The sequence below is a fragment of the Staurois parvus genome, unplaced genomic scaffold (assembly GCF_062004578.1).
Source record: "Staurois parvus isolate SC_StPar_1 unplaced genomic scaffold, SC_StPar_1.0 ptg000299l, whole genome shotgun sequence".
Classification (NCBI taxonomy): Eukaryota; Metazoa; Chordata; class Amphibia; order Anura; family Ranidae; genus Staurois; species Staurois parvus.
The window spans coordinates 51,862-73,694 of NW_028318095.1; the positions used below are offsets into that span (position 1 = coordinate 51,862).

The window sequence follows — 21,833 nt, forward strand, 5'->3', positions numbered from 1 at the left end:
GCACCTTCCCCCCCTTCAAAAATTCTGCACACAAGTTAAGGAAATCTATTCTTTACAAACATGCATTGATGTGACACTGTGAATTTATGTATATTAGCAAGTGTAAACTGGACAATTTTCTTGTGGTTAGCTTTTAATTCATAATTCCAACACTAAGAAGAATGAAGGTATTATTTATATCTGGGAATGGTTACTGTTATCTGCTTTCTACTGGACATTGCAATGTTGCGCTACCCTACAACCTGCGTTTTAGGTCCCATTCATCGGTGTACTTGTAGCACTGCATAAAGAATTCCATCAATGGAGGAGAGGCCAAATACATGACTAGGCCCACATCCCAGTATTTTTTCTGTTTATTTAAATAATGCTCCACTTTTTTTTGAGTCTTGATGTTTCCCATTTCAATACACATATGTCAAGCACAATGCCGTGCTTTATAAAAGTGTCTGTTTTTCTTCAAGGCAGCAATATTGATGTTGTAAAGCCATCCTACTGCTTTATAACTAAGGCCCGAAGTGTTACGCCATGCTTGAAATTATCAGGATTTTTGGATTCCACACGTTAGAACACAGATATATACCCTACTGTAGAATTTCCTGCTTACTTATTCCACCATGCTTAACAATTTGTATGAGATTTTGGCATTGCCATGCAATGTTTTGAATTTCTCACATATAATACACTGCTCAAAAAAAATTGAAGGGATACTTTGAAAACACGTCAGATCTCAATGGGGAAAAATATCATGCTGGATATCTATACTGATATGGACTGGGTAATGTGTTAGGAATGTAAGGATGCCCCATTGCTTGATGGAAATTAAAATTATCAACCTACAGAGGACTGAATTCAAAGACACTCTGAAAAACAAAGTGAGAATTAGTGTTAGTGCCAGTTGGACTCTATGATGCCGGGCAGTGAGCACAGGGCCCACTGTAGGATGTTGGGCCCTCAGGTCACCCTCATGAAGTCTGTTTCTGATTGTTTGGTCAGAGACATTCACACCAGTGGCCTGCTGGAGGTCATTTTGTAGGACTCTGGCAGTGCTCATCCTGTTCCTCCTTGCACAAAGGAGCAGATACCGGTCCTGCTGATGGGTTAAGGACCTTCTACAGTCCTGTCCAGCTCTCCTAGAGTAACTGCTTATCTCCTGGAATCTCCTCCACGCTCTTGAGACTGTGCTGGGAGACACAGCAAACCTTCTGGCAATGGCACGTATTTATGTGGCATCCTGGAGGATTTGGACTTCTTGTGCAACCTCTGTAGGTTCCATGTATCGCCTAATGCTACCAGTAGTGACACTGACCCTAGCCAAATGCAAAACGAGTGAAAAACAGTCAGAAAAGATGAGTAAGGAAAAAAATGTCAGTGGTCTCCATCTGTAAAACCATTCTTGTTTTGGGGGTTGTCTCATTGTTGGTGAATTTCACCACCACAACACCAAAGCAGCTGAAACTTATTAGCAACCCCCTCTGCTACATGAAGTTGTGTTCAAAATAATAGCAGTGTGTTGAAAAAAGTGAATAAAGCTCAAAATCCTTCTAATAGCTTTTATTTCCATACACACAAATGCATTGGGTACACTACACATTATATTCCAAATCAAAACATGAAGAAAAATATATCAAATTTGTGTTGTTCCTCTAAACAAATTGAAGAAAAGTGAAAGACTGTTCAAAAAAATAGCAGTGTTTGTATTCTTCTTTACAAACTCAAACATTCACTATATAAACTGAAAAATGTTTGAAGATTTTGCTTTCCTTTGAATCACTTAATGAATATTTAGTTGTATAAGCACTGTTTCTGAGAACTGCTGTACATCTGTGTTGCATGGAGTCAACCAACTTCTGGCACCTGTGAACAGGTATTCCAGCCCAGGATGATTGGACTACATTCCACAGTTCTTCTCTATTTCTTGGTTTTGCCTCAGAAACTGCATTTTTGATGTCACCCCACAAGTTTTCTATTGGATTAAGATCCAGGGATTGGGCTAACCACTCCATAACGTCAATCTTGTTGGTCTGGAACCAAGATGTTGCACGTTTACTGGTGTGTTTGGGGTCGTTGTCTTGTTGGAACACCCATTTCAAGGGCATTTCCTCTTCAGCATAAGGCAGCATGACCTCTTCAAGTATTCTGATGTATTCAAACTGATCCATAATCCCTGGTATGCGATAAATAGGCCCAACACCGTAGTATGAGAAACATCCCCCTATCATGATGCTTGCACAACCATGCTTCACTGTCTTCACAGTGTACTGTGGCTTGAATTCAGTGTTTGGGGGTCGCCTGACAAACTGTCTCCGGCCACTAGACCCAAAAAGAACAATCTTACTTTCATCAGTCCACAAAATGTTGCGCCATTTCTCTTTAGGCCAGTCAATGTGCTCTTTGGCAAATTGTAATCTATTCAGCACATGTCTTTTTTTCAACAGTGGGACTTTGCGGGGGCTTCTTGCATATAGCTTGGCTTCACATAGGCGTCTTCTAATTGTAACAGTACTCACAGGTAACTTTACACCTTCTTTGATCTTCCTGGAGCTGATTGTTGGCTGAGTCCGCGCCATTCTGGCTATTCTTCTATCCATTCGAATGGTAGTTTTTCGCTTTCTTCCACGTCTTTCAGGTTTTGGTTGCCGTTTTAAAGCATTTGCGATCATTTTAGCTGAGCAGCCTATCATTTTCTGCACTTCTTTATATGTTTTCCCCTCTCCAATCAACTTTTTAATCAAGGTACACTGTTCTTCTGAACAATGTCTGGAACGGCCCATTTTCCTCAGAATTTCAGAGAGAAATGCACTGTAACCAGCATGTACAACATTTTCTGCCTTCCTTCCTTAAATAAGGGCAGTAATTGCCACCTGTTTTTCAAAGAATGAATGACCTCACTAATATAACTCCACACTGCTATTATTTTGAACATGCCCCTTTCAATTAGTGATTCAATTACACAGAATCAGCAGCATGCATGTCATGACTGTTGGGTCTGTTGGATTTCTATTACTCTACTACACCTGCTAGTAAATTATTTGCCATGTAGAAATATCATTTCTACCAAAAACAGTGATTGATCAGGTTAGTGATGTCTGACTGCTATTATTTTGAACACAACTGTAACTGACCAGATCAATATCCCAGGAGTTTAATTGACTTGATGCTATACTCTGATTAAAAGGTGTCCCTTTAATTTTTTTTTACATTTCATGATTCAACTTTTGTTCTTCTGTCCATTTGAAGTCCATGCTGTTCCAATAAAACTGTGGAATATCTGGATGGTTTTTTAGAAAACCTGAGGTAAGCAGCATTTTTTCTAAATGTGTTTTTTCCAGGATAAACTATGATAAGTACAATTCTTGTTCATTGTTTTGTCTTGGTAAACTTAAGCACACAGATGTTATAAAGTGCAACAGATGCTGGCAGATCCATGGCTGTCGCTAAAGGATTCCCTATCATCTGTTTGAAGATTATGTTGAGTTTCCTTCCACTATTCTTTGTAGGATGACCCTCCTAATAAGAAAAGCAATGGTGTTGATCTCCTCCAATTTGTATCATCATAAGCTTGACTTTGAACAGATGAAAGTCCAGGTCTACTTATGTAATCCTTTCCATTCCTATAAGATTTCCTCAAAAATCTCTTATGATTAGGCCGTATTGCACTACAACTGAACTCTGAGGTGAAGAGCAGATATCACCCCAATCCATTTTATTTTTAATAACAGGGCAGATATCAAACTCTTACCTAAACTGATCTCAGCATTTGACCTTTTAATGTACTACATGAATCCTATTAGCTCCCTTTGAAGATGTTACTGTCCTAGAAGTAGCCATCTATGGCCTTGGCTTTTTAAAGTGTATTTCCACCTTTGGTGTTACACCTATTTTATATTTGTTACATGTTCTCCTTCATATAACATAACTTAAAACACGTTAAAAAATGCAGCTTACCTTTTTTAAATGTTCTATTCTGAAACCTACAGCACTGTAAAATCCTACTGGTTCTCTTTGTTCATGACGGGGCTGGGCATCTGTGTTTTACATAATTAACCCTGACTGTACTGTGCATGCAGATCTTCTTCATCAATTACAACTAGATGTGAACACTAAGGAGGTTGAGTTACTAAAACTGGAAATTGCTAAATCTGGTGCAGTTCTCCATAGAATCCAATCAGCTTCCAAAGCTTAACTGAACAAGCTGAAGTTAGAAGCTGATTGGCTACCATGCACAGCTGCACCAGATTCTGACTGCTCCAGTTTTTTAAATCTCCCTCTATCTGTCCTAACAAACTGTTACCAGTTTCGAAATTTTAGAAGCTAAGCTTCCTGCGTTGTATGCTAATGAGAGGGAGTTCATCCTGTCCTTGGGTCACTTTGACACTCTTCAAAAATCCTTTCAGACAGCCATGACACCTTCTCCTGAGAAACGTATAAATATTAGAAACATTTAATAAAAAATAGGTATACTGTGTGAATGGGAACACATGACAAATCTATAGTGGGGTTTTCTCAAATATGACTGCAAAAGTTGATATACGTTTTAAACCATTCCCATCAATAGATCTGGCAATTTAACAAGGATGGGTTTCCTTCATAACAGGCTTACTTTAAAGAAGAATTCTAGATATGTATTTTTTATGCACAGTTACATTGTTCCTGCGTGGACCCATATAACTATGTATATACCATAGCTGACCAATGCCCCTGGAAGCTGGAAATCACTGTAGTAGACACCGCTATTCCAGTGATCCCCACTTGCTTCTGAGTCCTGTGCTAAGTGGCTGCCCTGCTTGCATTCTGAACACTGGAGGTTGGCCATTCAGCACAGACCCCATTCATTTTCTGAATGAACACAAAGCGTTCTCTGATTACATGACGTGGAGAGTGTGACATCACTGCCCCACCTTTCTTCCTTGTTCAATCAGAAAATTCTATGCATTCATTCAGAAAATGCAAACCATTCTCTGAAAGGCATCCATGCAGATCTGGCGACCCTTTATATTTAGAATGCAACAGGGTAGCTGCTTGGTGTGGGACCTGGAAGCATGTGGGGAGCAATGTAATAGTGGTGTCTACCTCAGTGATTTCTAGCTTCCAAGGGCATTGGCCAGCTATGGTGTATGTGTGTGTGTGTATGTATATATATATATATATATATATATATATATATATATATATATATATACATACAGTATATATACTGTAGTTACTCTAGCCCAAGCTTGATCAATGTAAGTATATATTACATATTTATACCGGGAATTCATCTATAATGCTGTAGTGAGTGGGAAATACACAGTATCTTATTCGTATTCTTTAGTTTTCAAGATAGGAAGTGAATAGAAATTTCCCTATCAGGACAAGCAAGATAGCAAAAAATAGGCTGTTGGTGGTTTAACCATTTCCTACTGTATCAACAAAAAAAAAAAACACTTTAAATATTATCATCAAGCATGTGGATGAACACAGTATACTGCTAAATCTCTCTAATCTCTCAATCTATCTGATATGTTGTTATTAGAAAACAAACCTACTTCAGCAAGGCATTCTTGGATAATAGGGAATCGGGGATGAAAAAAATTGCAAGGGTTATAGTGACTATTCAAGGGTGACACAATCCTGCACTGATAGTAAAACTTTCATTAGTATTTACACTTCTTTCAGTTAAGGCCTCATGTACACAGGGCATTTGCCCATCTCTGTTAGTCTATGTTCACACCTATGTGTTTTTCGTTGTGTCTTGCGTTTTGCAGAAATGCACAGCAGTCTATTTAACATGATTTCCTATGGGACACGTTCACATCTCTACATTTTCTCCCGGTGCGTTTTTTTGAAAGGGTCAGGGACTTCTTTAAATGCAAACGTTGCATTTTTGGTTCAATAGACTTCAATGGGGACCCTGCAGAAATGCATGTAGTGCATTTTTAATGTGTTTTTTAATGCTTTTTTGATGTGTTTTAATCTTCCCAGCAAAAAGTTGGAAAAATAACTCAAAACGCCTCAAAAACGCGTCAAAAACGCAAAACACACTGCAGAAACAGATCAAACGCAAACTGTATACGTGTGAACCTAGTGTTAGACACCTTTCCTCCTAGCAGCAGCATTTTGGCAGAAAAAAAGATTAACGCTAGCAAAAGTGCTTGGGTGTTAATTCATTTCATTGGCCAGAGTAATAATTTATTCTGGCCATTGCAATGAACGAATGCTCAAGCACTTGACCTATCTAGCGTTAACACGTGTTTAGACATATTTACACGCGTCAAGTATTTTTTCTACTAAGCCACTGTTGCTCCTGCTTTGGGGGTTTTTTCTGCCTCTAAATGCCCGTCCTTTAAATATCTCTAAATGCCTATGTGTGCATGGACACATGGGTTAACGTGTAGGGGCTTTTAGAGGCAAAAAAAAAAAATAACAGACTCCCAGCAGCATTAAAAACATCCAGTGTGCATGATGCCTTAATGTGACATGTCTTGTTCCTATAGAGTCTCTGCCTCAATCATCAATATGTCATGACTGCTAACTCAATAGCATAGTTTCAGCAGTTTTGAAAAGCAAAGGAGCAATTTAGAAGAGCAGCTAAATCTCAGTGATTCTGCTATTCCTACTAATTGTTATTTAATAATGGCTTCTGAAGTTCCATTTGCCATTCCATCCCTAGAACGCAGTTATTGGCGAATTATGTTGTTTTATTTGTCTTGTCTCTGGATGATTGTGTTGCTGGGTATAGTCTCTAATGTTCACTCGGAAAGCCTGTCTCATTTAATAATGGGCTCTGAGTCCCATGGATTACTGCAGGGATTTTGTCTTGCTGTAATCTCTAGAAAGAAATCTACAAACAGCTGGGAGGACACGACAGATCAGCATTCTTCCATTGGAACACCGCACAATTCAACTTTAGAGAACGGAATTTAACCTACATTTCAAAATGAACCTGTTCTGCTTCTCGCTGGTAAGTGGCACATTCATTTATGGACTTTCAACAGACAAAAAAAATTAAAACCTAGATGCAAAAAAAAGTGATACATTTGGTATGATATAATATTGAATAATTGATACTTGTAAAATCTCTCTTTTTATTTTTTATTGCAATACATTGTACCTATGAAAGTTAGCCTAACCATCAAAGGTAAAACCATAGGTGGTGCCAGAAGTGCAATTGTTTCTGGGCCCCAGGAGCCAAGCATTATAGCTATCTTGTATATTGTCTTTGTGCTTTCTTACATTTTGTACACAATAATTCATAGTTTCAGTTTTTATTCTCTTACCTACTGGTTGAGCCTACAGTAGGCTGATAAACACTACAGGGCTGTGACATGACAGTTAAGTGTTTTTATATAAAATATGGCCGGCTCTGTGTCAAATTGTTTTATAGGAAACCTATTAGGATAGAAATGTGTACTTCTACCAGCAATCTCTCTGAATGTGCTAGCTGCCTGCCTGCCATGCTGGTCCTTGAGCTTCAATACCGTAGGAGTCACAGAGAGCGTTTTCATTTACTGGAAATTTTGGCGACATTTTTTGCTAAATGTTTTGGAGTTAATTTCAAATACACAAAACAGTTAATAACTAGATCAGTGCTAATATAATCCACTCTTCAAATAAATGTGCATATCAAAATGACACAAAAATCTTCTGTGAAGAAATGTATTCAAAAGTTCAACAAATGGGCAGCACAGTGGCTAAATCTTTAGCACTTCCGCCTGGCAGTACTAGGGTCGTTGGTGCGCCCAGGCACCACCTGCCTGGAGTTTGCATGTTCTCCTTGTGCCTGCCTGGGTTTCCTCTGGGTACTCCAGTTTCCTCCCACACTCCAAAGACATGCTGATAGGTTAATTGGATCCTAACTAAATTGGCCCTAGTATGTGTATGTATGTATGAATGTAAGTTAGGGACTTTAGATTGTACGCCCCTTGAGGGCAGAAACTGATGTGAATTTACAATATATATATAAAGTACTGCATAAATTGACAGCGCTATATAAGTACCTGTAATAAATAATAAAATAAATGTCCGAAGTAATAAAAATTCCAATTGAGTGTTGTAAGACATTTTCCTCCAGCAGGTGTTTCTGCCTGGGTGCTTGAGTTATTACATCAAAAAGGGATCAACGTTATCTACCTATTAACCATTTGTGTTTAGCACTGTATTTTGTGTATTTGATATTCACTGTAAGTGAGGTTTGTTTATAGACAGGAGCTCTGTCACAGTCACATTCACATTTTTGGGGGGGATTTCATTATTTTGTTTGTTTTTGTTCATAGCATGGAAGGGTATATTGAGTTTTGGATTTAATGGTTTTAAGTTTTGTGCCAAAATATGTCATTATTTTATGGGGTTGTTTTTTTTTTTTTTACAAAAACAGTGAAACCAAAAGAAAATGAAACATTTAAAGTGACGGTGCACAAATGATGCAAAAAATAAACCATATAAGAGGAAGCCCTAAAAACCCCTCAAAATAACAAACACCGACTAAATTAGGAAAAAATAGTTTTTCTTCAAGCAAATTTCACCAAAGCAGCACAATGACCAAAATTGAGAGTTAAGGCTTCAGCAAAGATTTTGCTCACAGAGAAATTTGTTATTTTGCAGTCTATTTAGCCAAAATCATTCTGCTCATTCTTGGAGGCCAGCAATGGCAGCCCCCATATTTCTATCATGACAGGTGGAGTTTTGTCTACTGTCCAGTGATGAAAAGCAAGTAGAGCTGACAATGCAGATGGAAAGAATGTAGACTTAGGGGATTGATTTACTAAAACTGGTGAGTGCAGAATCTGGTGCAGCTCTGCATAGAAACCAATCAGCTTCCAGGATTTTTTGTCAAAGCTTAATTGAACAAGCTGAAGTTAGAAGCTGATTGGCTACCATGCACAGCTGCACCAGATTTTGCACTTTCTAGTTTTAGTAAATCAATCCCTTATGAAGGCCATACATGGTTCGAATTCTGAATGATTTTTCGTCCAAAAAATCAAAACGTCGTTCGTTCTGTAATCCAATGGTGCCACCAATGATTTCGAAAATCGATAGTTTTTCATGAATTTTCCAGCATGCCTGATAAACAAAATGGGGAGGAACTATGAAATTATTTTAGGTCTGATTTTCGTACAAAAATCGTTCGGAATTCGAAGCATATATGGCCTGCATTAGTTTTTTATTAAGTCCTCATGCACACTGGACGTTTTTACAGCGGCTGTTTTTGGCTTTTGATTTTTTTTCTACAGCCAGTAAACCCCCCAGCATGTTATCCTATGTGTGCACACATAGACTGTAATCAACGTTTGTAGCTGTAAAAACGCTCTATCCTAAAAAAAGGTGGTAAAACCCCGCACACCGTCGCTTTCTGACTTTTTTTGACCCAAAATTTTTTATTTTTTTCAGTAAAAAAAACTCATGTTTTTAACGTGACTATACACAGCTAACGTTACCAAAGTTATCAAAATGTCCAGTGTGCATGAGGACTAAATGTGATTTTTTGGAACAATCAGTGTTTATTAGGTTTTTGTAATTTTTGTAGCTTTCCATTAAAACATACACAAATAATAAAGTCTTTCACTGCAATTAACTTTGTCTCACTTTGTCCCACATTTGTTTAAATTATAACTGGTCAAGCTAGTGTGATATGATTTTGTCTGTAGGTTACAGGGAAAGTAAAATATCTTTTTATGATAATATTGCCAAAAGAAAGAATTGTCTTGAACAGAGTCATATACAATATCTATTACTTTACCATTCTAAGTACTGATACTTATACTAAAGTACTCGCTGATACCAATTACAGATATCTTTGCGGTGCAGTTTGAGCCCATACAAAATGAATGGGCTCAAATCGCACTGCAAAGAATAGCATGCAATTTGAACAAGATTGAAGTGTGATTCCTGCCCGAATTGCATGCAATTTCCCTCACCGCTCCTATGTGAACTCAGCCTTAAGTCACTATGACAGGCCTGAGTTCACACAGGAGTGGTGCAAGAAACTGCATGCAACTCAGATAGGAATTGCACTGCATTCCTGTTCAAATGCTATTCTTTGCAGTGCGATTTAAGCCCATTCATTTTGTATGGGCTTAAATTGCTCCACATGAGTATTGGTTTTAGATACTTGTGCGAATGCTTGGTAAACACCGATATCGATACCAGTATCAGTATCGGTGCAGCCCTAATTCTAAGTAATTGTTGAATCAAAAGTCTCACAGTTGGAAAAAATGAATTGCTCCGGTCCTTAAGGGATATAAAGGTACCCGAGTAGTTAACTACATAAATGTGCAGTCCTACTGATTTATGAAAAAATGGGTATTTCCCTATTTCTTGGCTTATCTGAAACAATCTCAGGATGATAATGGGGCCCTGGCATTCAGAGGCGAGAAGTCAAGTTGCTGCTTTGCAAATGCTGACCTCATGCTGATAACACGCCCTGCCTTGTGTGTGTGTATAACAGTACCACATAACATAGGGACCCTTAATCTGGGGTTATCCAGACCCCTTGGGGGTATAGGAACCAATTGATTGGGCTACTAGATCTCTGAACAATTAAAAAAGAAAAAAAAAGGTAAACAGGATTAACTGCATGAGTGAACATTAACTTAAATAGAAAACATCTACGTGATGTGTTAGATGACATGCAAGTAACATTTTCAGTATCTGGATCTCGAAGACCAATAGCAAACATCTCACTACTTGTAGTTAGTGTGAGCATTTGCATTTTTTCATTTTTATTTAAACAAATTTGATACAATTCTTTATTTTCTTTTAGTTGATCTGTCTCTTACTAAAGTAACACCAAGCTAATGACATCTTCTGAAGTCATACTGGTACCTAATAGGACTGGTGATGATAATTACTGAACAATGGTGTATGGCGACATACAGAGCAATCCAATGGAGATTGGAAATCATAAAAAAGATTAACCCCTTGACATAAATGTACCCTCTAGCTATAGAATGAAACCAACTAATGATCTCTATGTTAGCTACTGTTGTATATGTTTAGGAACTGGAAGACAGTACATGAAAGCACCTACTGGCACTGTTCTTCAGTTCTGCATTTTGAAGATTTGCTACCATGTGAATGGTTGGATTGTATTTCATGTCCAAATGTCTATAATGGGCCTTAGGGAAAATTTTGTTTAGTTTCAGATTCATTTGTTATGTTAATCATTTAGTTTCTTCATATTTGTTATGCTAGACTGATCTGTATATTCAGTTTTTTTTATATATTCAGATTTTGTTTTGTATATTTGAATTCATTTGATTTAATTTGAAGAATAGCTGGTTGTTAAGTAACGGGCGACCGCTGTGTCCTTAGCAACCATGACTCATCTGTCAGTGGGATTCCTGACTGTCAGCATAACGTAACAGTTTTTGACAAGTCCTTTATTAAACAATAAATAAACATGTCCCCCGATATAAATCGAGCGTCAATCATGATGAATGCAGAGCGGTAGGAAAAAAACAAAAAAATCCTGCCGCCTGGTCCCATTCAAAGAAACTTGCCGAAGGACAGCCGCTTCTCCCCCATTGCTAACTAAACATAGGGGCAGGGGCCACCCAGTAATGTCACTGGGTGACGAAGCCCCCTATAACATCATGGTCAAGGGACCACGAGTGACATCATGGGGGTGTGGTCACCCAGGGATGTCACTGGTTGACAATGCCCCCAAGTTTTCTCAGCATTGGAGGAGAACAGGTTGTGTTCGGCGGGATTTTTTTATTTTTACGTGCAGGTTCATCATGATTGATGCTGGATTTACATGGGGGGGCATGTTTTTTTTTTCTAATTAAGGACTTGTCAAAAACTATGTTAGTGGCTTTTTTTAATGCTGACATTTTTTTTGGTGAATGAATAGCGGTGAGGAAGGGATCTGGGGTCTGATAGGGCATCCCCCAACACCCCCAGAACCACCAGGCAGGGTTGTGGGGAAGAGGCCCTTGTTCTCATCAACATGAGGAAGAGCACCCCCCACCATGTTGAGGGCATGTGGCCTGATATGGTTTGGGGGGGCTACTCACTCATCCTCCCACCTTTCCTGGCCTTCCAGGCTACATGTTCGGATAAGGGTCTGGTATGAATTTTGGAGATGACCCCACGCCATTTTTAAAAAAATGTTGGTGTTCCCCTTAAAATCCATACCAGACCCACGCTGTTTTGTTGATACTTCTTTTTTTACATTCTGCTGTCAGCAGGGAATCCCTCTGACAGCAGATGAGTCATGGTTGTTAAGGATGCCCGCTGGCCACCCGCTCCTTTACAACCAGCTAGTAACAAATCAATTTGGATCATTTGATATTTCAGATGCTTCAAACATTCGAATGAATTGAATACATTCCATTGTTTTTTTGTATTTTATTTTGGATTCAGTGAAATTTGTTACTGTTGTTATTTGGAGATTCGGATATATCTGAATCTCCAAATAACGAAAATTTTGTCCGAATTCCGTTTCATAATGAAATGAATCACGTTTCCTCTAAACCCAAATTCCCAAATCTATTCTCCTAATCTAGATTTAAAATTCCCTCCGTCAAAACAATTTTTCAATGTTATTTAATTGAAAAAGCTGCAGTGGAAAGGTTGAGGGAAGAGCTGGCAGCTCTGAAAAATAGATATCTAGACAATTGAAAAACATGATCTTTCTTTGGAAATTGTACTGGCCATTGTAATTGCTGTTATTTTTCCTGGGGTCATAAAAGTAAAGATCATTCTACTATTGTGCATTTTGTTTCTCCATGCGGAGCCTTACAAGCTCTTCTCTGCTTAGAGACCTTAGGTGGACATGTAAGCAGGGGTGTTTTCCCTGCGCCTCTGTAGGTGGAGCTGTTTTGCTGACCGCTGTACATAGGGAATGGAGGATAATGGAACATGGTGTCACCAGGGGAGCAGTGGTCCAATTGGATGCTGCAACACTGGATGACCTCAGTGGCCATTTTTGGTGAGAGCAATGCTAGTAAATAGCACTACCCCACTGCAGTTTGTGCCCCCTAGTGGATAGAGTGAAGAGAGGATCCACGCTGGCTAGGGACAGTGCATCTACTCCTAGGCACTAGCGCTGGCTCCTTATGATGAGGGACAGAATGGGGATGCCTCTGCTGGCTTAACCATCTCTGGACTTTAGTGCTGTGAAAAGGATCTTGCCATTGGTCTGGCAAGTACCACTTACACCGCTTCTCTGCCACCCCTCTCTAACCAGATGCTGCTCCAATAACAAAAGACCTATTAAGGTGACACTTTAAGTGCTGGGACTAGTCTGCTGCGCCAATTACATTGCTGAGAGCTTCTGCACCTATGATGCCAGTTTCAAAGAGCCATTGATACCGAATTGCTTTGAGACTGTTAAGCAAATACTTTACCGCTGTTCTTTACTTGTTATTCATTACCAAATAATAACTGTGCTACTGTCCTTGGCCTCAATGTGTCTTTCCTCCATCTTGGGTAGCAACCTACTGGCCCAGCCCCAAAACAGGTCTACCATAAAGACAAATTTTTTAACACAAGGGTCACTAATTGTTGATGGTTAACTGAATTCTGGACATACTTGATATACTGCACGTGCTGTTTTACAAGCACCTAGAATGTCCTTGAGTATTTATACCTACTTCCACCATAGCATACTATGATCTTCTTAGGAATACACACTGTGGCCCATGTGTCAGTGTTTTTATTTATTACGGGTACTTATTTAGCACTGTCAATTTACACAGCGCGCTCTCTCTCTCTCTCTCTCTCTCTCTCTCTCTCTCTCTATAAAAATATATATATGTATTACATTCAGATTAATCCCTGTCCTCAAGGAGATTACAATCTAAGGCCCCTGACTCACATACATACACATACTAGGGCCAATGCAGACAAGAGCCAATTATCCTACCAGCATGTCTTTGGAGTGTGAGAGGAAACCCATACAAGCACAGAGAGTACATGCAAACTCCAGGCAGGTAGTACCATGGTTGGGATTCTAACCAGTGACCCTAGTGCTTCCGGGCAGAAGTGCTAACCACTTTGCTACTGTGCTCTCCGCGCTGTCTGTGCTGTCTTTATCTCCCTCTTTGGCTACAAATTTCTAAGATGAGGAGCAGGGGTAATTACCAAGCAAAGTAATATTTTCTACAAATTCTCTGTGTATTGTTATTTTTTAGGAAGGTTCTATGGACAATCTATATGAGCCAGTACAGAATATCCAAGAAACCTCTGAGAACAATATTCCCAGGGCATGTAGCCCTCCTTGTACTTTCGTAAAGGCTGAGTCGCATGAACGATCTTTTTCAGTGGTAAGCATGAAATAAACGTCATGTATTTTTTTTTTCATTAGTAGTTGCCTAAACCTGTCAGTTTCCATGCGTGTGACTGGGTATTCTTTGCAAAGTAAAGCTTCATTTAATTTACCAAGCTCTGGAGCAAAGTGCACAGTCTACTCGCCTGTAGTAAATCAATTCCTTAGTATGCAAAATCTCCTGTGTATGCTATACTAAATGTATAGTGCATTCTATACTAAAATAAAACCATAGATTTAAAAATAGGAATGATTGATATCACTAAGCTGCTTTTTTATACATATTTGTCAGATAGGAACAGACTTATATTTCAGGCAGAACAGAAAACGTATGTGTTACTATTCTCTTCTGAGCAAGAGGCAAGGGAAAGGGGGCTATATGGAGAAAGTGAACAAAACAGGGAACATAAAAATGTGAGAAAGAAAAAAAAAAGTATAAGGGAGAGAGGGGCAGAAGGGGAGGATTAGGAAGGATAAGGAGGGGGAATTAAGATTGATCCATAATAATAAAACATTTTTACCATGTGAAATGTAAGTATTCAAAATAAAAATGTTAAAATCTTCCTTCTTTCCCAGAATAGAAAAGCTGCCCCCACCTCTAATAGGGTTATTAATACATTCTATAACCTGAATTTTCAAGGAGATTAAATTCGTAATGAGAATTTGAACAAAACGATTAGCCCTTATTACAATTATTTTAACCCTTATAAAATAAAAGTACTCCCAAAATTGGTCACACAATGTCTGTGTAATGTACCGGCTGATTTATAAGAAACAGATCCTTACTAGTCCATGCAGTTTGGCGCTGTCTTCCACACAGCCGACTCTTAGGATTGCATTTCCTCCATGCCCCCATCTTGGTTTCAGAAGACAGCTGTCACCAAGCAGGCATAGTTTGATGAGTGCCTGCCACAGTTGCAGCTGGAAGATCACTGCTGTGGGGGTATCCAGGGGAAGAGTACTTCAGATTTCAGCTTAGCATAGCAGCCACCATTACACGGGACACTTTATTCTAAGTAAACCCCTCCCCTGATGTTGTTTCGTTGTTTTTATTTTCATGAAAAGGTCCACTTTAAGATGCCCAAAGTTCTAGTGCCTGGTGCCTATAGTCAGGGGCGAACTGACCATTTGGAAACTCGTGCACTGCCCGAGGGCCCGGGGTCAGTAGGGGGCCCCAAGAGATGCTCCTGGTACCTTTTTCATAGGCTTTTTTGAGTTTAGGCAAGGACACAGGGGCCCCATGATCCCCTATTGCCCGGGGGCCCCATGAGTTGTCAGTACACCCCTGTCTATAGTCTCTCATTTTGTGCAGGAGAAACTCACTCTCTTGTGGATATCCATGTGAGTGGAACTGATTCTCAGAATAAAACCTTTTCAATTAATATGACTCTGATTCATCTGGGGTTGGAACTCCTGTTTCCAAAAGTAAACTCTAGATGTTTCATAGTCATCTTTGTAATTTGTGTAATATCATTCTATAATCTATTTAAAGTATAGCTGATGGCAAAACCTTTTTTTAGTTTTGGATAGAGTGCAGAGGAATTAGAACCCCTGACAGGTTTTATTGCTGTCTTTGCCCCCGAGACGGAGATTCACCCTCTCTATTTGTCCTGTTTACCATTATCATCAAAAGTTAAAGTAAAAGAAAATCCCAAAATTTGGGTTGTCCCCAGAAAAGTAATAGAAGGGAAATCTTCCAATGAGGACACTAGTTCTGGTGCCCTGGGGGTGCCCAAGGAATTTCTTTACTTTGCAGGGATTTCCTCTCACTTTCTGTTTGGCTATGGAAGTGAAGGGAAATCTCTGCAATAGGACACGGATTTTGAAAAAAAAACCTGACATCAGTTTCAACCCTTGCTTGCCCTATCCTATCCTAGCCTATAGTTTTATTTTAATGTTTCATTCAATTTCAGATCCAATAAAGTGAAGGCTGGTAAGCCTTTAAATCTTTCCAATTCCTTCGATGTTCATAAAAATATAATTGTTTTATGGAAAGGACTATGATATTGAAAAATAATATCCTTACAAATATGGTCAGCATAACAGGGTGTCACCAGGATAGGACATGAGAAAAATACCCCTAGTAGGGACACAGGCATCAATTAAAATCTGACAGAGGTTCTAACTCTTTCTGATTGTGGCTGGAGTCAGGCTTTAATTAGTACATTTTGTAAAATTTGTGTTTATTATGCTTTAAGAAGATCTATCATTATAGGTTTTTAATGTCCTGTCCCTAATAGGGAAAAAGTACATGTTGTTAAGTGCTTTCTAATCCTCCTGCCGCAGATGATCAAACAACTAGAGAGGAGATGGCTGCTTAATAACAGCAGCTTGTTTCAGCTGTGAGCACTTTCCTGAGACAAGTAGTGGCAAGAGGAATGTAGAGGGAGTCAACCTCTGCATTACTCTTGCCGTTGCTTGTCTTGGGAAAGTGCTCACAGCTGAAACAAGCTACAGCTATGAACCAGCCGTCTCCTCAATAGCTGTTGTCAGATTGGTAGCAGCAGGAGGGGAACAGCAGGCTGAACCTCATAGCTATGTTTAGAAAGCACTTATCAACATGGGACAAAGTATTAGATGTACTTTAAAGAAGGGAATATTTTTTTTTTTCCAAAGTAAAGTAATGCTGAAAAAGTTGTCATATGCTTACACGCCACCAGTCCAGATCAGTCCTAGAACTAAACCATGGCTAGGAGGGGGCCACTGGCAGCCAATCAATGGCTCAGCCTGAGTACACCCTCTGCCTGCTGGTATTGGTGATGTGATCCTCCATCTGTGGCTCTACATAACCACAGGTGGACCAAACCTGAAGCTGATCCAAATGAGTATATGACATCTTTAAAGAGCATGTTGCAGAATAGGACAGCGAGGTATGTAAAAAAGGTGTAATTAAAGTGGTAATAAACCCCAAAACAAAAATGTATTAATTGTGTCTTACAATTCTTAGATGCGGTGGCTGCATTGATTTTCTTTTTTGGGGCTTTTTTCTGTATTCTTACCTCTTGATCTGGCCAGTTAGTCTGTATTTTTTCAGCTTTTGACTCTATAACAAGAAGTATGTTACTGGCAGGATCACCAGGTGAAAATAAAGGAAAAACAAAACTAAAAAATAATGCAGCCACCATATTTGATAATTTTTAAGCTGTTATGTATTACATTTTTGTTTTCGGGTTTAATACTTATTTAAGGTAAACCTTTGACATGCTTTATTTATTTATTTAATATAGTGCCATCAAAGCAATCAGTGCTGTCCAAACAGAGGGTCAGGGGTTATGCAGCCTCATAGGACAGTCAGTGGAGAATGAAATCTCCTCTTTCAAGCTTTAACCAGTACTCTGCTGGACACTGATAGCAGTCACAAGACTGCTATATACTGCCCATGAGAAAAGATATTTAGCAGTTTGTATTTACTAAAATAATTGCATTTCCATGTTCTGTGTACTATGGGAGACCAATATAGTGAATGCAGGGTCCTGGGTTTAGTAACACTTTAATATCTGAACCCAGTTTGGCACATTTGGCATGTGTTAATAAAATTGTACATATCATCACAACTACATAGTGTATCCAGGTGAATTACTGTTTTCAGGGCAAATTGAGTCTTCGATTGATGATAAATGGTAATGGATATCTCCTGGGTTTTTTTTTATTAACTACTTCAATACCAGGGGCTTTCACCCCCTTCCACCTTTCAGCGCTGTCACACTTTGAATGACAATTGCGCAACACTGTACCCATATGAAAGTTTATCATTTTGTTCAAATAAATAAAATAAAGCTCTATTTTGGTGGTATTTAATCCCCACTGGGTTGTTTTAATTGTTTGCTAAATAAACAAAAAAAGACAGAACATTTAAAAAATGGGGATTTTCTTTGTTTCTGTTATAAAATTTTGCAAATGAATAATCATTCTTCATAAATTTAGGCCAAAATGTATGCTGCTACATTTCTTTGGTGAAAATAACCCAAATCATTGTTTATTATTTAACGTATTTTTCGCCGTATAAGACGCACCTGACCATAAGACGCACCTAGGTTTTAGAGGAAGAAAACAGAAAAAAAAAAATTCTGAACTAATGGACTGCAGACACAGTACAGGAGATGACCAGAGACTGCGGACAGCACAGGGATGACCAGAGACTGCGGACAGCACAGGGATGACCAGAGACTGCGGACAGCACAGGGATGACCAGAGACTGCGGACAGCACAGGGATGACCAGAGACTGCGGACAGTACAGATGACTGCTGACCTTTGGGGAGGTGGGGAGCGGGTACCTGAATTTGACAGGTACCCGCTCTTACTTCCGCAGAGTTTTTGTTTGATCTTACCTGTTCCTCGATCCAGCCACGCGCTGTCTTCCCGGCTTCTGTAATGGCGCTCGGCATGACAGCCGGGTGCCCAGTGCGCATGAGCGAGAAGCACTTGCGCTTTGTGATTGGTCCGGCGGCTTCTGGGATCTGTCATGTGTCCCAGGTACCGCCTTACCATTCACAAAAAGCACCGCTTCTTGCGCATGCGCACTTGGCACCCGGCTGTCATGCCCAGTGCCCACACTACAGAAGCCGGGAAGACAGCACGCCGCTGGATAGAGGAATAGGTAAGGTCCTGCTGCAGAGCTGAGCGGCCGGCCCGGTATTCTGACACGGCCGCGGTGGAAATACCGGACCAGCCGCTCCATATTCGCTCCATAAGACGCACTGACATTTCCCCCCCAGTTTTGGGAAGAAAAAGTGCGTCTTATATGGCGAAAAATACGGTAGTCTATAAGAAAGTTATAGAGTTCACAAACTATGGTATATTGTACATATCTGAAAATCAATCAATCCTGATATAGTGATGGCTCGTTTCTTGAGGCCCAAAAAATGACAGAATAAATATACCCCAAATTACTGCTTTTTGGAAGGTAGACAGTCCAAGGTATTTAGTAAGAGGCATGGCGAGTTTTTTGAAGTTATCATTTCTTATCTTGGTTTTTTTTTCACATTTTTCTTTACATAGTGTCACCAGTGCAGTAAATCGTCATCACCTAACCAGGGATGGACTGACAACTCATGGGGCCCCCGGGCAATAGGGGATCATGGGGCCCCTGTGTCCTCACCCCCACACTCAAATCACATCCAAAAAAGCCTATGAAAGGTACCAGGGACATCTCACGGGGCCCTCTACTGACCCCGGGCCCTCGGGCAGTGCCCGAGTTTCCAAATGGTCAGTCCGCCCCTGCACCTAACTGGTGTGGAGGTGATCAGGGACACTGACTGGTGACAGTATGTAAAAAAAACATTTTTTTTTTTCAATATCTTTAAATTTTTTTTTTTTCTTACATTTATTTCTTCTTTTTTTGCATACTGTGCCAGAACAACAAAATATTACCATAGTAACATTGTACTACTCTGGGCGGGGATGGTCAAGATTTTTTTATGTACACTATGATTGCTTATAACAGTGAATTTCAATGTTAGGAACAGCCATTTTTACTGAATGAAATCGATTCGTTCAGTGTTTACCATTGTAATTTGCTGTAATTGGCCACAGTTAATCACATGGTACAGATGAGCTGTTATTGGCCCTGTATGTGATCACTGTGACCAATCAAAGAGATCAACACAATAGTACACACTGAATGACATGAATGGAAGCAATCCATTGTGTACAATTGTCATGTGATCTGCTGTGATTGGTCACAGTGATCACATGGTACCGGCAGCGGGTCGGTACTTTGATCTGTCATCAGCTGTGTCTGGAAGACACAGAGGGTGACAGATTGAGTCACAGTGCAGCCCATGGGGTGTACGTGAGGTGTGTTCTGGGGAGGATTTCATATGAGGTCCACCCAGATCTAGGGCAGTCCTGTCTGGTCCTCAGTTGACTATAAGCCAGGCTTGAACTGGTTAAAGGAAAACTGTCCTAAATAGAAATTGTTTTTTCTAATTTAGGTGTATATTTCTTGCAAATACCATGACCCACCATCAAAAAAAAAACCTCTTAAAATAAATTCTTTTACTCCTGACATTTATGGTGATGTCACATATGTGTACAGTATATTATTTGTTGTGTGTACCCATAGTAGAGCCAAGAATCCTACCTAAAAAACTGACCAAAACCCTAATCTATATCAAGGCATTTTATCTTTTTTTTTAATGTATTCTTTTTTACACACACGTCTTTGATTCTTTATGTTAGGGTAGGGGAAAACACTGGCCTGCACTGTAAAATGCAGTGTTTTATCAAGCGGGTGGCTGTCAAAGTCAGCTCTGGTAGGGAGCTAGGAGATGCGTATTTCAGCACATCATACTGCTTCCTTGTTTTCTTTTGTTTCTTTTTATTTGAAGCATAACACTTTTTTAATGGCACTGCTCAGCTTTGCAGTGCCGTATGCTGCTCTGCGGTGACATGTGGACCCATCCAGTGTGCAGATATGTATTTTTCTGAGCTGCAATAGGCTGCAATGCACATCACACCAGCATAATAATTGTGGCGTGAAAAGGGCACATAGAAAACAATTGTGTATCCAGTTCAGAAAAATACAGGTCAGTGCACAAGGCTTTGGGCATCTTTTTATGTCCTTTTCCATCTTTATAAAGTTCCATTATCTTGTTACGCAGGACTTTTGACAGTTCTTTTCTGATCCCCATGGCTCAGTATCTAGCCTAGTCAGTGCTTCCACGTAAGAGCTAACAAACTCATTGACTATTTATACACTGACACGAATTGCAATTTCAAAAGCCACAGATGTGGGACATTAACCTCTAATTGGCATTTTAACCCGTGTGTGTCACCTTGTGTATCTGTACCAAGGCCAAACATTTCAGGGTATGTAAACTTTTGATCAGGGCCATTTGGGTGAGTTCTGTTATCATTAGGATTTAAAAAGGAGCCAAACAACTATGTGATAATAAATGGCTTCATATGATCATCATCCTGCAATAAAAGAGCATTTTTTTGCATGATCAGTCATATTTTCAATATCAATGTCACAATTTCACAATTTCTGCCAGGGTATGCAAACCTTTGAGCACAACTGTACTTCCACTTTAATCCACTCAATAATCAAGCTATCTGAAACTCAAGAGGAAAGATTAGAGCATCCACATAAGGTACCCAAATCATGCCAAATTCTCTTCTGATGTCACCCATGACCCCATACAGAGGCCTCATCCATGCTGCCTGCACTAGCAATGTTTTTGGCCATTGCCCTTAGCCAACAAGCACGGGTAAGGATAGGGACTGGGCCTGACTACTGGGCCGCAATCCATGTCCTGAACATAGACAAGCTCACACATCAGTTCTATTTGCTGGTATAACATCTGCAGCAGCTGACCCAGCTCAAATTAAAATGATTTCCTTAGACGTATATTCCCCATAGCCTTGAAACAATATTATATTTTGAAGAGTTAGCGCCTGTCTCTGTATTATTACTTCTGGGATAGAGAAGTAAGAACTGACAATTCGATGTGGTTTCCACTGTTTCACTTCCAAAATGACTAGAGATTATTTTTTTTTAGCTTCGTGGGTTTCTAATAACCACTTAGAGGCTAATGCAGCTTTCTGAAGGTTACAGCTGAACTCCAGGTGGGTGCTGAA

At 39.6% G+C, this 21,833-nt stretch overlaps 1 protein-coding gene across 1 annotated transcript in view; it reads left to right on the forward strand.

Moving 5' to 3' along the window:
• The first annotated feature begins 6,820 nt into the window (after positions 1–6,820).
• SAMSN1 (SAM domain, SH3 domain and nuclear localization signals 1) overlaps positions 6,821–21,833 on the forward strand; it is a 132,926-nt gene continuing 117,913 nt past the window's right edge. Inside the window, exons 1-2 of the mRNA XM_089682889.1 lie at positions 6,821–6,943; positions 14,118–14,249. Of these exons, the coding sequence (XP_089539015.1) occupies positions 6,920–6,943; positions 14,118–14,249 (156 nt within the window). The 5' untranslated portion in view covers positions 6,821–6,919. The remainder of the gene's footprint in view (positions 6,944–14,117; positions 14,250–21,833) is intronic.